The following is a 17,851-nucleotide window of genomic DNA, read 5'->3' as shown; positions in this document are numbered from 1 at the left end:
ACTATTCTAGGTTCCTCATATAAGTGGAATCATACAATGTTTGTTCTTTTGTGTCAGACTTATTTTAGTTACCATTGTGTCTTCAAGGTTCATCCATGTAGCATGCTTCAGAATTTTCTTCCTTTGAGGGCTGAATACTATTGTATGTATATACCACATTTTGTTTATCCCTTTATCCTTTGATGGATATTTGGGTTGTTTCCACTTTCCCATTTTCTTTTTGTAATTGAATTTTTAATTCATTTTTCTACTTTTACAATTGATTCTTTTTGTTGAGATAATTTTTTTTTTTTTAGATTTTATTTATTTATTTGACAGAGAGAGACACGGCGAGAGAGGGAACACAAGCAGGGGGAGTGGGAGAGGGAGAAGCAGGCTTTCCACGGAGCAGGAAGCCCGGTGCGGGGCTCGATCCCAGGACCCTGGGACCACGACCTGAGCCGAAGGCAGACGCTTAACGACTGAGCCACCCAGGCTCCCCGTGTTAATTGAGATAAAATTGACATATAATATTTTATTAGTTTTAGGTATACAGCATAATGATTTGATATATGTATATATTGCAAAATGATTGCCACAATAAGTTTGGTTTATTGATTTTATTTGATTGATATTGATTTTAAGTACGTACTATTATATCCACCCTTTTAAAGTGTACAATTTAGTGATTTCTAGTATATTTACAATGCTGTGCAACCATCACTACTACCTAGTTCCCGAGTATTTCCAGCACCCCAGGCAGAAATCCTGTAACCATTAGCAGTTACTACCGATTCCTCCTTTCTCTCAATTCCTAGCAACCGCTAAATGTACTTTCTGTGTCTACGAATTTGCCTTTTCTGTACATTTCATATAAATGGGATCATGCAATATGTGGCCTTTTGTGTCTGGCTTCTTTCACTTAGCATGTGTTCAAGGTTCATCCGTGTTGTATCATATATCAATACTTTGTTCCTTATTATGGCTGAATAATATTTCATTGTAAGTATATACCACATTTTGTTTATTGGTTCATCATTCGATGGACATTAGGATGGTTTCCACCTTTCTGCTATTGTGTATAGTGCTGCTGTGAATATCCTTGTGCAAGTTTTTGTTTAAATACCCGTTTTCAATTCTTTTGGATATATACCTGGGAGGGGAATTGCCAGGTCATATGGTAATTATATGTTTAACTTACTGAGGTCCTGCCAAACTTTTCCACAGTGGCTGCACCATTTTATATTCCCGTGAGCAATAAATGAGGGTTCCAATTTCTCCACATCCTTACCATTTTTCAAGTTATAGCCATACTGGTGAATGTGAAATAGATTATTATTCAGTTATAAGTAGAAATGAAGTACTGATACATGCTATAACATGGATGAACCTTGAAAACATGCTAAGTGAAAGAAGCCAGACACAAGAGACCATTATTGTATTATTCTGTTTATATGAAACGTCCAGAATAGGCAAAGCTTTAGAGACAGAAAGCAGAATTGTGGTTGCTAGGGAACGTGGGGTGGGGAGAATGGGGAGTGTTTGCTTAAAGGGCACAGTGTCTTTTTGGGGTGATGAAAATGTTCTGGGATTAGATAGTGATGGTTGCAAAACTTTGTGAAGATACTACAAATCGTTGAATTGTATACTTTAAAAGGGTGCATTTTATGATATGTGAATTAAATCTCAATTTAAAAAAGCAGAGTCTCATTTTAGGCCTGGAGTTGAAATTTGATGTTTAAATTTGTAGCATTTCTCTCCTATTTTTGGCAGCATGCATACCATGTAGAGTCACCATGAAAAGTTGTGTAGTTTGTTGACTGAAGAGGCACATAGCCAAGCGTCTGAATGGGGACTGAAATTAGCCCATATCCTGCTGTCTAACTTGTGTTCCCTAGTTTGGTACTGACTCAGCCCAGAGAAAGAAGCACCATTTTACCCTTTTGTAATTCAGCTGCCCAGAGGAAACCTCTTACCTTGATTTGTCTTCTTGGAGAGGGCATCTTGTACTACTTTGCATTAAAGATGTGATATGTTCTTTTTTTAAAAAAAAAAGATTTTATTTATTTGACAGAGAGACAGCGAGAGAGAGAACACAAGCAGGGGGAACAATGGATACTGCTTTCCTATCCTGGAATCTCACAGCCTTTTACTCAGTCTAATAACCAGTTATAAAATACCCCCATAATCCCCCCAAAGGTCTGTTGACTGTAACTCACTCTCTGGTATAATTTCTATGTCAGGGATTTTTTTAGCTGCAGGCAATAGAACTTGGTTCTGATTTTTGGAAGACTGCTGGAGTTGATCGAAACCAAAGGAAATGCTGAAAAACAAGGCACTCAAGGAGGTCCAGAACTAAGGAAGCTTGGAGTATTTGGGTAGCAGAACCTTAGTCCTTATAAGTCTCCCCTCAGGCTTTTAAATTCAGGCACAGAGAATCTGATTATTCCACTAAGAGGGATAGGGTTTCTTTCTTTCTTTCTTTTTTTTTTTTTTAAAGATTTTATTTATTTATTTGACAGAGAGAGGCGCAGCGAGAGAGGGAACACAAGCAGGGGGAGTGGGAAAGGGAGAAGCAGGCTTCCCGCTGAGCAGGGAGCCCGACGTGGGGCTCGATCCCAGGACCCTGGTATCATGACCTGAGCCAAAGGCAGACGCTTAACGACTGAGCCACCCAGGCGCCCCTGGGATAGGGTTTCTTACCAGAACACAGATCAGTGAAAGAATGCTGGACAAACCAAATAAAGGAGGTAAGAAAAAGATAGACGTTAACATCCAAGTGGAGATGTTGAATAAATCTTCAGATGTACAAATGTAGATTGCAGAGTAGAGGGCTAGACTGGGATAAACAATTAGAGGTTATAAGGATGATTGAAATAATGGGCATGGTTGAAATTTCCCAGGAAGAGAGTAAGTGGCCATGCATCCCTCCAGCATCGTTACCTGAGGGCCGGAACACTTACGGAGCAATTTGTAATTGGAGGATTGTTTCTTTGTTTTGGAGGACAGGATATTCCTAGTAACTGGGAAAAGAGTCCAGGGCATGGGACTATAACACTGTGCTGGGAACATTCCATCTCGTAAGAATGAAGTTGTTATGTGGATATTTTAATGGAATGTAACTTCCTTCTGTCAGTTATAACAAATGTCAGCTTATTTTCCATCTCATATTCATTTATATTGCATTTGGTCCTGTGCTAAATGTTTTATGTATGTCATCTAATTTAATCCTCACAACACATTAATGAAATTATTATTATCACCATATTTTACAGATGGGCTACTGTAGTCTCAGACTTTAAGCAATTTACTCAACATATTGCTAGGAAGCAGTGGAAATGAAATTTAAGTAAGGTCTACGTGAATTCAAAGACATTTCTACTTCATATCAAATGATACAGCAATGCCAATATTAGCTATGGTTTAGGATTATTGAGCCTCTGCTGTGTACCATGTAGTGTATTGAAGACTTTATATGCATTATCTCATTTAATGTTCATAATAACCTTATAAGGAAAGTACTGTTGTTATTCCTATTTAACAGTTGAGGAGTCTGAGGTTTAGAGATGTTAATTCAATGGTTGTCACATAGTAAGTGGTAGAGTCAGGGCTTGAACACTTCTGTTTGATTCCAAAGCCTGTGTGCATCACCAGTTCGCTCTCCTCTATCAAAAATAACTGAATCTTTGAACAGTGGCTCTCTTCCCTGGCTGAGTATTAGAATCACCTGGGGAGCCTTAAACAAAATCGATGCCAAACCTCATCATCAAATATTCTGATTTAATTGATCAGGAATGCAGACTAGGCCTGGGATTTCTTTTTTAAAAAGCTTTTATTCATTCATCCAACTTATTCACTAAACATTTAATGTCTTCTGTATGCCAAGCACTTTCTAGGCATTTACTTCCTAGCAAGATGTATCAGTCAGCTCTTGTCACAATGATATGTAGCAACAATTATAAAATATTAGTGGCATGAAAAACTAAGAACTTATTAAGCACTTACTCTCACATTTCTGGAGTCCAGCCAGGATTCAGCTGATTAAGCAGGGCTTTGTGGGGCAACTGATTTAGGTTGGAGTGACTACTTTAGTTGCTTCAGGATGGTGAGTAAGCTGGTGCGGCTCTGCTTCATGCATTTCTCCTCAGACCACTGGACTAGCTGGCGCTTGTGTCTCTCCTGGCTCATCTCCTGCCAGTGGTAGAATCACAAGAGGGGACGTGTCCAACTGTGCAAGCATATTTCAAGCCCCTGCTTGAGTCACATCTGTGTATATTTCATTAGCCCAAGCAAGTCTCAAGGCTGAGCTCAAGCACGGGAGGTGGGGAAAGAAGCCTCGCTTCTGTTGTGTGGACTTGCAAAGTTCATGGCAAAGGCTGAGAATTGGGGCCAATAATTCAATTTAGGTGGGAAAGAATAAAAATGAACAATAAGCAGTACACATAAGAAAATTACCAAGTGTGTTAGAAAGTGATAAGTAATAGTGCAAAAAAATTCTGGAGGGTGATAATGAAGGTGATCTTAATATGCGGCTAGGACTGAGAACCACTGATCTTACAGTGTTCAACCTGGAAAGAAACCTGGGCTAACATTCCCTCAGCCATTGTGAAAATAATAAAACAGATCCAGAAAGTAGAAGAATCTTACTCAAGGTCCATAGGTCCCTGGCTGTAGAAATGGATCTAGGGCCTATGTCCCCTAGCACTGTAGACTGTTTCTCTTATACCACAGTATTCCAATCTACGGTCTTAGAATTCTTTATTAATGGCACCAAAAATATGCTGTGGAAAGACACAGTCATTCTTTTTTATCTTGACCCTAGACATTAGAGGTGTACTGTCTAAATCCTGTGCTTCCTTTAGTAACCCAATTCAGAGCCCAATTTCACATTTCCCATATTTGTACTGTTCAAAAATTTACAGACATTCTACCCTCTTTTAGTTTTTCTCCTCTTCAAGTTAAAGACTGTTGGTTTTGATCTGTCTTCTTGTGACCCCATAGTCCCACCCTAGCAATCTACTTGATTATTGGGCCTTCTTTCTTCCCCAACTCTGTAACGCCTTGAGTCGTCTTTCTTGAGTTCCTTTTTACTTTGAGCCTCCACTAGGCCTTTCAGTCATCATTTCTGTTTTGGATTACAGTCTTCTTGATTTGCCAGGATGAACAGTCAAAAGAAAAGAAAAGGTATGGAACCTGCTTGTACTTGGAGTTTATTGTCTGGACAGAAAGGTGAGTAACTGAATGAGGTAAGAGGGGGTATAATCTAGATAATCCTGTTCATTCTTTTTCTCCTACTTCTCCTCATGGACTTCGGGACTTTTTAGGTGTATATATATTGAGACATTACATGGATACAATATTTACCCATTAATAATCTCTTGAAAATGTCTCCACAATTTTTGTGTTTTCCGAAGTGAGGAAAAAGAAAAGAGAAGAGGCAACTGTGGTTTCTACTGTTTTCCATGATCCCCAAAGCATTTTTAACCCTAAAAGACCCTCAAGTCTCTCCCTTTACTGTAACCACAGATTTTGACAGGAGACAGCCCAAAAGAGCAAAGAGCGAAGATTGCTGGAGTCCTTCCCCTTGTGGCTGATTCCTGAACTCCAAGGAATATTTAGTTATGAGGAATAGAAATTGGTTATCTTCAACGGACCACTCACTTGCCTGCCCATTTCTGTGAAATTCTAATATCTGCCTCTCCAGAGTCTGCTTCCTCCTATCCACCTAGTCACACCTTCTCCCAAGTATAAATCTCACTCTTGCTTTTAAAGGTATGCAAGTACTAAAAACCTATAGAAATGTGGAGGCTGTGTGTGCGTGTGTGCATGTGCGTGTGTGTATGTATGCACGCGTGCCTGCATTTGTCTATTTCTATCTATATACCTATATGTGTAAGTATTTGGGCTGAGTCTCTGTGTATATGTATTTAAATTGTAGGTCATTGTATATATCTGTCACACTAACATCAGCAATGCCTTATTTCTCATTAACAAGTTAAGCTTAACAGAAGCTTCAACAAAAGCAATAGGCTAATGCTCAGAGGAAAGCAAAATACCAGAAACAGTCACTTCAAATACTGTATGCCTCTTTAAGTTAATGCCTAAAATTTTCCCTCTCTTTTTTTTTTATTTTTTTTAATTTTTTAAATTTTATTTATTTATTTATTTATTTATTTATTTATTTATTTATTTATTTATTTATTTATTTGACAGAGAGAGACACAGCGAAAGAGGGAACAGGAGCAGGGGGAGAGGGAGAGGGAGAAGCAGACTCCCAGCTGAGCAGGGAGCCCGATGCGGGGCTCAATCCCAGGACTCTGGGATCATGACCTGAGCCGAAGGCAGACGCTTAACGACTGAGCCACCCAGGCACCCCGCCTAAAATTTTCCTTACGGTGCATATAAATGTAAATGTTTATACCCTAAATATATGTGTGTGAAGGTCTCACATTAGTTATAAAATAATTTTGTGGGTAAGTTGGAATAGATGTGAGGTGACTTACTTCCTTGTATTTCTGCCTGGGGAGCAGTGTGAATTGCTGTAACAGTGTGGCTAAACTTCTGTATATTTCGTGTTTTGATATGAAGGTGTATTTGTGCTACTCTTTTTCTTTTTTTATTAACATATACCAACTCTTTCCTCCCACAGCTGCTTCAAATTCTCAGGCTCCATATTCATGGAAGGATCTCACAGGTAGATGTTTTCTCTCTTTTACTCTCATTTTGTTTTGTGAAAAATGCCTCCTATAAATCTGGCTTCTCATCCGCATTCCATGCCCATCTCTCCCCCCATATTCATTGGACAGCAACCATTGATATCTTCTGACAAATAGGACTTTTAGATCACACAGAGTAGGTATTTGAATACTAGCAGGACCACTGATTTTACTAGAACCAGCCATGCCCACTCATTTACATATTGTCTATGGCTACCTTCAAGCTAAGATGGCAGAGTTGGATAACTGCAACAGAGACCCCAAAGCCTAAACTATTTACAGAATTTTACAGAGGAAGTTTGCCAACACTTACCTGGATCAGCATTCCCCAAGCAGTTCTACAGAGCACTGTGGTCCGGGAGATAATAACTTCGCTCTTAGGAAAGGGTTCTATAGTCATTTAGTTTTTTGTTTTTTTTTTTAAAGATTTTATTTATTTATTTGACAGAGAGAGACATAGCGAGAGAGGGAACACAAGCAGGGGGAGGGGGAGAGGGAGAAGCAGACTCCCTGCCAAGCAGGGAGCCTGATGTGGGACTCGATCCTGGGACTCCAGGATCATGACCTGAGCCGAAGGCAGTCGCTTAACCGACTGAGCCACCCAGGCGCCCTGTTTTAAAGATTTTTTTTTTTTTTTTAATTCATGAGAGACAGAGCGAGAGAGAAAGGCAGAGGGAGAAGCAGGCTCCCAAGGAGCAGGGAGCCCGATGCGGGACTCGATCCCAGGACCCTGAGATCATGACCTGAGCCGAAGGCAGACACTTAACCATCTGAGCCACCCAGGCGCCCTCTATAGTCATTTAGGACTAGAGAGTGCTGGATTAAACCAAATTAAACAGCCTTTTTTTTTTTTTTCTTTTTTACTGTAGGCCATTTCAGATCCTTTCACATGCTAACATGCATTGAGAAACTCTAAAAGGAGACAAAGGGTGCATTCCCCTTAACTTATTCGACCACTGGACTTCTTTTCCACAGCTCTCTTATTAATATCTTGCAAAATAGTTCTCCAGGGAACAGTTATTTGGGAAATGCTAGCTTAGACATTCACCTAACAGAAGTTTAAACTTGATAACTGACTCCTTGGATTATTTTTTCTAGTTGCAGAAAGTGAAAAGCTATGTAGTATGGTATTTAAGCATATAGACCATGGCTTTAGACAAACCTTAATCTTAATTAAGTCTCTACCACTTACTAGCTGTTGAACCTTGGACAAGTTATCTAATGCAATAAGCAGGACTGGCCACATAATTGGTGGGCTGTGGTGCAAAATGAAAAGGCAGGACCCCTTATTCAAAAGTATTCAGAATTTCAAAATAGCAACAGCAGAGCATTATACCAATGGTTCCTTCTGAGCACGAGACCCATGCACAGATTGTACACCCATGAACTCATAATCCTGGTTATAAATATCAATGTCCTTAACTATAAAATGTGGATAATACTTACTTCATGGGATTATGGTAAGAATTAAATCAGAAATGTATATAAAGAGCCTAGTAAAGTGTCTGGCACAGAATAGGCAGTAATAAGTGACTTGTTTTTAATTCAAAAGCATTTATAGCCATATTCAATAATTACTTATTGAGTCTCTACTATGTGCCAGGCACCATGCTAGGTACTTAAGGTATTATGGTGAAGAATACAAATAAGGTCCCTGTCTTCATGTAGATTATTGTTTAGTGGGAAAGACAGTGAAAAAATAAACAACACAAGTATAAATTGTGGTAAGAGCTATAAAGCAAAAACAGGGTGCCAGGAAAGGGAATAATAGAGAGGATCTGCTTTAAATCGAGTGGTTGGGCAAGTACTCTTCTAGGAAGTAATGTTTAAGTTGAGATCTGAAGGATGAGAAAAAGCTCTCCACGAGAAGAGCGGGAAGAGTGTTCCAGGCAGAGAGAATAGCTAGTGGAAAGGCCCTGAAGTGGGAGAGAACATGGCATTTTTTTTTAAAGATTTTTTATTTATTTATTTGAGAGAGAGAGAATGAGAGATAGAGAGCACGAGAGGGAAGAGGGTCAGAGGGACAAGCAGACTCCCTGCTGAGCAGGGAGCCTGATGTGGGACTCGATCCTGGGACTCCAGGATCATGACCTAAGCTGAAGGCAGTCGCCCAACCAACTGAGCCACCCAGGCGCCCGAGAACATGGCATTTGTTAGAAACTGAAAGCAGGCTAATGTGGCTTGAGTGTAGGGTCTGAGGAGAGTGATTCACAGTACACCTTGTAAGATAAGGTAAGAGTTTTAGATTTTATATGAAGTGCAATGAAAAGCTCTTGAAAGGTTTTGGGCACGGCAGTCACATGATGTAATTGGTATTTTTAGAAGATCATGTTGGCTGCTGTGTGGAGGGGAGCCATAGATAAGCTAGAGTAGATGAGTAGGAGGCTATTTCAGCAGTCCAGGAAAGAGTTGATAGTGCCTTGTACTTGGGTGGTATTTGAGGATGTAGAGATAAATAAAGGAATTGGAGGCTTATTTTGGAGGTATAAATAATAGGCCTTGCTAATTGATTGAATGTGGAGGATTCAAGAGGAGAAAAAGAAATAAAGAATGACTCCTAACATTTTTCTGAGCAACTTGGTGCCACCGTTTAACTGAGATGAGATGCCTGGGGAGGGTTTTTTTTGGTTTTTTTTTGTTTTCTTTTTTGGAGGGGCAGCCATGTAGAAATCAAGAGCTCAGGTTTAGACATGTAAAACTGGAGGACCCTTTAAGATGTCCTAGTGGAGAGGGTGGTATGAGTTACAGTTGTTTGTATTGTTGTCTTGGATTCTGTGATTACGAACTCTTGGTGTCACCTCATTAGATTACCAGGAAATATTTAGAAAACATCTAAAAGAAAAATACCTAAACATAGGAGTCCATAAATATTATCACCATGGCAGACATAGAGAGTCATGACTGCTTGTTGTAAAAGAACATGGTATATCAGAAAAGACACTGTGTGGGATTCCTCAACAAGATAATTTTATCGAGATGGAACATGTATTTGATCCCTATGAAGAGGGCTCCAGCTCCTCCCAAGCTGTGGTTCTTCAGGGATGTACGGGGATTGGGAAAACGGCTGTAGTACACAAGTTCATGTTCGACTGGGCAGCAGGAATGGTCACTCCAGGCAGGTCTGACTATCTCATCTACGTACACTGCAGAGAAATAGGCCATATTGCTAACCTGAGTGCTGCCGACCTGATCATTAACACTTTTCAAGATATAGATGGACCAATCCTGGACATTATTCTTGTATATCCAGAGAAGCTTCTGTTCATTCTCGATGGATTCCCTGAGCTTCAGTACCCTGTAGGTAACCAGGAAGAGGATCTTAGTGCTAATTTCCAGGAGAAGAAGCCAGTAGAGACCCTCTTATGTAGTTTTTTTTTTTTTTTTAAAGATTTTATTTATTTATTTGAGAGAGAGAATGAGATAGAGAGAGCATGAGAGGGGGGAGGGTCAGAGGGAGAAGCAGACTCCCCGCTGAGCAGGGAGCCCGATGCGGGACTCGATCCCAGGACTCCAGGATCATGACCTGAGCCGAAGGCAGTTGCTTAACCAACTGAGCCACCCAGGCGCCCTCTTACGTAGTTTTGTGAGGAAAAAAACTGTTCCCCAAATCTTCCCTGCTGATAACTGCCCGGCCTACAACCATGAAGAAGCTCCACTCTCTGTTAACAAACAACCTATCCAGGCAGAGGTTGTATGGTTTACAGATGCTGAAAAGAGAGCGTATTTCTTGAGTCAGTTTTCAGGTGCTGATGCAGCAATGAGGGTCTTTTATGAGCTTCGACAAAACGAAAGCCTTGACATTATGTCCTCTCTTCCCATCATCACCTGGATGATCTGCAGTGTCCTGCAGTCACAGAGAGATGGTGACAGGACTCTTATGAGGTCACTTCAGACCATGACTGATGTGTATCTGTTCTACTTTTCCAAGTGCCTCAAAACCCTTACAGGCATGTGGGTGTGGAAGGGACAAAGTTGCCTGTGGGGCCTTTGCTCTTTGGCTGCAGGGGGACTGCAGAACCAGCCGGTCCTAGTTCAAGTCAGTGACCTCAGGAGACATGGGATAGGAGTATATGATATCAACTGCACTTTTCTAAATCACTTTTTGAAAAAAACTGAAGGAGGTGTCAATGTCTACACTTTCCTTCGCTTCAGTTTCCAAGAGTTCTTGACTGCTGTGTTCTGTGCCCTGAAGAATGACAGCAACTGAATGTTTTTTGATCAAGTGGGGAAAACGTGGCAAGAAATATTCCAACAATATGGAAAAGGGTTTTCATCACTAACGATACAGTTCTTATTTGGCCTCTTACATAAAGGAAAGGGAAAGGCCATGGAAACTACTTTTGGAAGAAAAGTCTCTCCAGGACTTCGAGAGGAGTTACTGAAGTGGACTGAGAAAGAAATAAAGGATAAATCTTCTAGGTTACAGATGGAGCCAATAGACTTGTTTCACTATTTGTATGAGATTCAGGAAGAAGAATACGCAAAAAGGATAATTGATGATTTACAGTCAATTACATTGCTTCAACCTACCTATACAAAAATGGACATTCTGGCTATGTCATTCTGTGTAAAAAGCAGTCACAGTCACCTGTCAGTGTCTCTGAAGTCTCAGCACCTACTTGGATTTGAGGAGCCAGAGCGAGCCTCCGCATTCATGCCACCAGCCTTGACACTTAATCAGTGAGTATATTAATGTCTTTTCTCCAGTATTTTGGCCTTCAGGAAAAAACAGGCATGCGTGTTTATTTCAAGTATTCAGGCACATGATCATTTTGAGCATTATTGATAAATAAAATGAATCATCTCCACTTTCCCTATTTTATGTCCGTCACCCCAATAAGGATTTATTGACTATCACATATTGAACACTAGCGTCGGTAGACAATGAGGGAAAGTTAACATTTCTGAGCACTTACTAGGTGCCAGGCACTGTGCTAGGTACTACAGATATGTGGATTAGTCTCCTCCGTCACTCTGCGAATGTGCTCTATCATTATAAAGTGTTATGAGCATGTAAGAAATCAAGATTATCATTGAGGACTCTGATATTTTGGTGTCTATGACTATTCTAAAAAAGGTGGTAAACTTAACATTGAATTGGTCATCACTCTCCCCTACATATGCTTCATCACTGAGACCTCAAAGAGCTCCAGGTTGGTAAGGGTCAGAACTGCACTCCTGTGTATATTGCCGTAAAGCCTGGGCTTTTTCCATCAGGCTTGCACCTTCACAAAGGGTCCAGAGCTTGCACCTTTACAAAGGGTTCAAAGAGGCTTAGGTAAACCACTTAAATAATACAGATTCTGCATACTAAAAACAGAGTTCTACTGACTTATTGACTAAAGCAGCCAAGAAGATTTATACCTGTGTTATCTAGAAAATGCCACTGGTCATAAGTCTGTTCTCAATACTTGGGTTAAAATGAACATTGCTGGGGTGCCTGGGTGACTGAGTTGGTTAAGCATCTGACTCTTGATTTCCGCTCAGGTCATGATCTCAGGGTTGTGAGATCGAGCCCCACGTTGGGCTCTCTGCTGAGTGTGGAGCTGGCTTAAGATTCTCTTTCCCTCTGCCCACCCCCCCCCACAACTTGTGCATGCGTTCTCGCTCTCTCACCAAAAAAAAAAAAAAAAAAAAAAAGGACATTGCAATCCTTTAGTTGTGGGACCAGCTGAGGGGTAGGGGACCTTGAGAAGAAGAGATTGGGCAGAGAGCTGTACTTGGGGAGTGAGTTAACCCAAGTCTTTTCTCTGATAGTTGTATTTCCTCATTGGGCAGTAGCATAGAGATAGAAATGAGCATGGGATATGTGTGTTTGAGGGAGGTGGGGGGGGGAAGGGAAGTGCAGCAAGAGTTGTGTTTGGGATTAGCGTGGAAGGGGTAAGAGAAGTTACATGGACTTAGAATTACCAAGGACCTTGGCTAGTGTCTTGACAAATTCATGACAGTTTCAATCCAGATGTATACTGTAAAATAAAATAATGGACAAATACATTGAGAATTTTTAAACACTGATGGAAACAAAAAGGGGCTTCTGATTCATTCTAGATTTCCAGAAAATCAGCCTTAAATGGAGTCCCTATCTTAACCCTATTGCCTTTATCAGAGGGTTAAACTTTCTTCAAAATTTAACCCCAAATATTCCTATCATAAGCATGTTGACTGAGATTTTACTATTGAACTTTTCTAGTTTTTTTTGTTGTTGTTCAAATATAATTAACATGCAGTTTCAGGTGTACTGTATAGTGATTCAATAATTATATACATTTCTCAGTGCTTGTTAAGGTAAGTGTACTCTTAATCCCCTTTATCTGTTTCACCCATCCTCCACCTACCTCCCCTCTGGCAACCACCAACTTGTTCTATTTAAGAGTCTGTTTTTGTCTTTTTTTCTTTGTTCATTTATTGGTTAAATTCCACATATGAGTGAAATTGTGTGGTATTTGTCTTTCTCTGTTTGCTTTCACTTAGCATAATACCCTCTAGGCCCATCCATGTTGTTGCAAAATGGCAAGATTTCATTCTTTTTTATGGCTGAGTGATATTCCATTGTATATATTTGCCACATCTTCTTTATCCATCCATCGATGGACACTTGGGTTGCTTCCATGATGTGGCTATTGTAAATAATACTGCTCTAAACATATGGGTGCGTATATATTTTTGAATTACTGTTTTTGTTTTCTTTGGGTGTTCCTCAAAAAAATTAAAAAGAAGGGGCACCTGGGTGGCTCAGTCTTTAAGCGTCTGCCTTCAGCTCAGGTCATGATCCCAGGGTCCTGGGATTGAGCCCCACATCGGCCTACTTCTCCCTCTCCCTGCTGCTCCCCACTACGTGTGCTATCTCTCTGTCAAATAAATAAATAAAACCTTTAAAAAAGTTATAAAAAAATAATTAAAAATAAAAGTACCACATGAACTTTTCTAGTTTTCAATTATAGTTAATTCTTCTATTAGTACTGACAACCAAAAAATAGTTATATTATAAAGATAGCTTGGGCAAGTTACTTGACTTCTCTGAGCATCTGCAAAATGGTGATTAAAATATCCATCATTGTTTTGAGGACCAGATAAGATGATTTGTCTATGTAAAGTGCTTACCTTGGTGCCTGGCACACAGTAACATGGCTTGGGCTTTGAAGTCAGACAGACCAGAGTGCTGACCTCTATTCTGTTCCTACCATGTGACCTTAGGCGAATATCTTTTTTGTGCCTTAATTTCCTTATCTGCAAAATGGGGTAATACCTCTTAAGGATTTTAGAAGAGGTGAATGAATACTAGTATGGTGACAGAAGCCAAAATTAACCTTTTACTTAAAATTTTGTTTTTAACTATTTTGTTGTAAATTATGTTTGCTTTTTCATCTCTTTTAGGTCCTTCCAGCTGTGCAATTTGCCAGTGTCTTGGCTACACGTGCTCTCCCGAGCACGGCGTAATCCATACTGTAAAATCAAAGACCTGAAGTAAGTTGAACTTTGCTTTAAACACTTAGGTATTTGCAAGGTAAAGATGGGGTTGCTAGAAACTGCACTGATCAGACCTGAAAACAAAATATAACTAGTGCTCAGCTTCTCCACAGTGGAACAGCAAATGATAAGATATGCTACGAACCTAGAAGGGGTAGAGAGTCAGGCACAGATCCCTGCTGGCCCCTCCAGCCTCTTCCCCTTTTGTATGTGCTATTTTTGCTGCAGGAGTAGGTGGCAGATTAAAGCATCTAAGAGATTTGTGTCTGGTTCCCCTCCTGGACCTCCCCCCCCCCCCCCCCCGCTTCTCCTCCCAGATTCCCACCGTCGTCCTCCTTGGTTTTCTTTGTTGGGTCCTATCCCATTCCGTGCAGCTCAGTGATCTTTTTCTCTCCCTCCATGTCTCACCCCCAACCCCTGCAGTTACTCTCCAAAGTGCCATTGCTCAGAAGCTCCCCACCCCCGGCCTGACCTTCATTTCTTGCTCACTCTCAGGTGTCTTGTCAGCTTGTCAGTCAGCATCAGGAGCACAAAGGCACAAGCCCCCTTGTTTCCAAACCCCTCACCGCATAGATCAGTGTCTGTTCTCCTTCCCTTCTGTCCCAGAGGAAGAGGCGGCCTTTCCAACCTACCCAAGCCAGTAAATTCACTTTTTTATTTTTGTAAGCATTTAATTATTTCATTTTACACAACACATAAGTACATAACGATCTAAAAGCCCTCCACCCTACTGTCCCAGACCCCACCCCACTTTGTATCCCCAACACCCCACCTCCTGCTTACCATCCCCTGACCCTGATGATCTCACCCTCCCTAGGTAATACCTTGTTTGCTAAATGTCTTTCCAGACCTTTTCTATGCTTTTTCAAATATCAATCTATAACATAAGGCACATATAAATCTATAATATACATATCATACATATGCAGAGTTACAGAACGTTGGGGGGTTTTGTTTCACACACACACAGAACTGGCTGTTGTATTTTTTCATTGAATAGTACAATGGACATGCCTCCAATACAGTATGCAGGGTCTATCTCCTTCTTTTACACATTGTGTGTTTTCAAGCTTTCTTCAGCTGTCTCCTTCCCCATGGTTCAAGTTTCCCCCATATTCCAAAGAACCCTCTCTCAGCCCTGTATCCAACTCCACTCCTTCCCTCCACAGCCAGAAGTACTCGAAGAGCTCGCCCTGACTGCACTTCCTTGCTTCCTGTTTGTAGACCTAAAGGATTTTCTTAGGGATGGCAACTCTCTGCTGTGTTTTAAGCCCAGGGTTAACTGTAGGCCTGTTTTGATCGTTTCTCACAATATAACTTGATCAGAACATGAAAAAGCTTCCCGTCCAGTTCATTCCTGGACACTCTTGGGATGCAGGAATCCTCACTATACCCATAACTCTCTGATACTCCTCCCCAGCCAGTTCCGACATTTTCTTTGACAGTTTTTGGTTTGCAGCTGCTCTTCTGGTGCCAATTTCTGACTTGGAAATAATCTGGTTGCCCAGGACAGGAACCCCCTCAAGTTAGCTTAAAGAAAAGGGGATCTGTGTAGAGTGTATTTTCATGCAGCACAATCGCAGGAAGTGGAAAAGTGGTCATGCCACCAGTCTCTCCATCTCTGAGGTTGCAGGATCAACTCCTGTGCTGCTTCTCTGTGCCTTATCTGCTCCCTGGGGCCTCATTCTGACATCCTCTAAAAGACATTTGACTTCAATAAAGCACACAGTTCTGCTCCCTGACAACCAGGACCAGGCCTTGGCTGTGGCCTCAGCCCCAACTCCAAATGACCCACTGTTTCCTTACCCAACACCACCCTGACTATGGAATCTGCCTCTCTGTTCAGACTCTCTAGCATGAGAAACTGTTTGGCTCAGTTATGGATCAGATGTCCACTCCTGCTCCAATCATATATACAGCCTAGGTGGGGCGAGGGGTGGGTTGCCATAGGCATGGCTGCTCAGGTCCACCAGATACTTGGGTTGGGGAGGGAGACACATACAAACAGAAGCTACAGCACTTTTGGGGTGTGGAATGCTAATGCTCTGGAACACAAAGGGCGTCAATCAAAACATGTTTCTCCCTGCCAATCTATACCCTCTCCACTTCCCATCCCACCTCCCTCCCACTCCCTTAGCCCCATTCTCCCACTCATCCCCTCCCCCCACTCCACCCAGTTTCCTCCCTCACCTTGAAAATTGATTTCCCCTTGGTATATGTTTTTGTTCAGGGGTTTCACATTTCTAAAATTACTGAGGGCTTTGCAGCCAGATTCCCCTCCCACAGCGGAAGCAAATTTCCCTCCGGGAAAAATTCACAGCTTTACACCAAGGGCAGTCCCAATCCCCAGGCCTGCGAAATATGGGAGGTCTTCTCTGCTGATGGGGTTCAGAGTCTCTCCTGTCTCTTTGGGATTCTTGAGGGTCTGTTCCCTGGGACCCCCCATCAGACCACGAGCGAACATCAGAGGGCTTCCAGTGGGGAGATGTCTGAGATGGAGCTCCTGCTGTGAATGTTGCTGCTGGTGGGAATGGTGTGGGTGCAGGTGGGAAGGGGGATGAGGGGCATGAGTAGGAGTATGTGAATGAGGCAGGGAGCTGGACAGGGAGGGGTGATGGTGTGACTCTGGACCTGGGCTTCACGGTTCCAGAGAAATAAAACATGGCTGTTTCCACTGACCTGAGATCTCCCTCCCTCTGCCCACCAGTGGTGTAATTTTTCCGCTCCATGGCTCCAACCAGGTGCATGAGGCCTCCACCCAGCTCCTTTGTGGCTTCTGCCCCCAGCGTATCCTTCTGTCTTCTTCTTCCTCTTCCTGTGGCACCAACAGCAGTAGCAAAAGTAGCAGCAGCTTGAGATTCCTCCTCCTCCTCATGGGCCCCTTCTGTCGCAGCCCCACTGGCAGTGGCCAGGCCTGGCTCCTCTGAGGCCTGGCCCTGCTCCCTGGTACACCCCAGCTGTTGGAGATAGGAGAGCAGGGTTGAGACCCATTCTGGGGACGGGGCAGGGAGATGGGGTGGGGATCAAGCAGAGATAATCTTACAACCTGGAAGAGCTTCCACCTCAGGAGGTCCCGTTCCTTCTGCATCTCCGCCAGGTTTGCTTGTGTCTGCCACAGCCGGAAGGCTGACTCCTTGCGCTCCATCTCCTGCTGCGCTGTGACCATCTTTAGGTCAGTGGCCAAGGTCTGTGCAGCGGACTTATGCAGTCTGGCAAAATCGTGCAGCCACTGTACCCTGTTCTTGTGTAACTGGCTCTGCCTGCGGGCAATGCGCACGCCCAGGGCCAGGCTGCTCCAGGCACAGGCGTCTTTGGCCTCGCTGGGCACCGCGCTATCCTCCAGGATGGCCCTGAACTTGTTCTCTACCTCCTCCCAGGACAGGGATATATTCTCGAGGTAGAACTCAGGGCCTTTCGTGTGCCCGGCCATCTTCTCATTGATGAAGGCCACCACATTGTTGTGCTGGAACCCAGCACTGGGGTCGTCAGGTTTCAAGGACATGACGACTGAGCACCTTAGGGGTTTGGCTGTCCCTGTGGGATGAATCAACCAGTTGTCCACTCTGCAGGGTCCCTCTCCGCCCACCGGCCCCCCATCTCCCCTGGCCCCCTCACCGCCTGCCCCACGCTCCCCCTCACTCCCCTTGCCGACCCCTCACTCCCCGCCCCCCACTTCCCCCCGCCCCCCC

At 42.5% G+C, this 17,851-nt stretch overlaps 1 protein-coding gene across 1 annotated transcript; it reads right to left on the bottom strand.

Annotated features, from left to right (window-relative positions):
* Positions 1 to 16,625: 16,625 nt before the first annotated feature.
* Positions 16,626 to 17,664, bottom strand: TEX13B (testis expressed 13B). The gene is given in 3 exon segments (XM_021678451.1): positions 16,626 to 16,888; positions 16,891 to 17,126; positions 17,210 to 17,664. Coding segments are annotated over 3 exon segments (954 nt in total).
* Positions 17,665 to 17,851: the final 187 nt, after the last annotated feature.

The sequence above is a fragment of the Neomonachus schauinslandi genome, chromosome X, assembly GCF_002201575.2.
Source record: "Neomonachus schauinslandi chromosome X, ASM220157v2, whole genome shotgun sequence".
NCBI lineage: Eukaryota > Metazoa > Chordata > Mammalia > Carnivora > Phocidae > Neomonachus > Neomonachus schauinslandi.
This window is presented reverse-complemented; position numbering and strand designations above follow the sequence as displayed.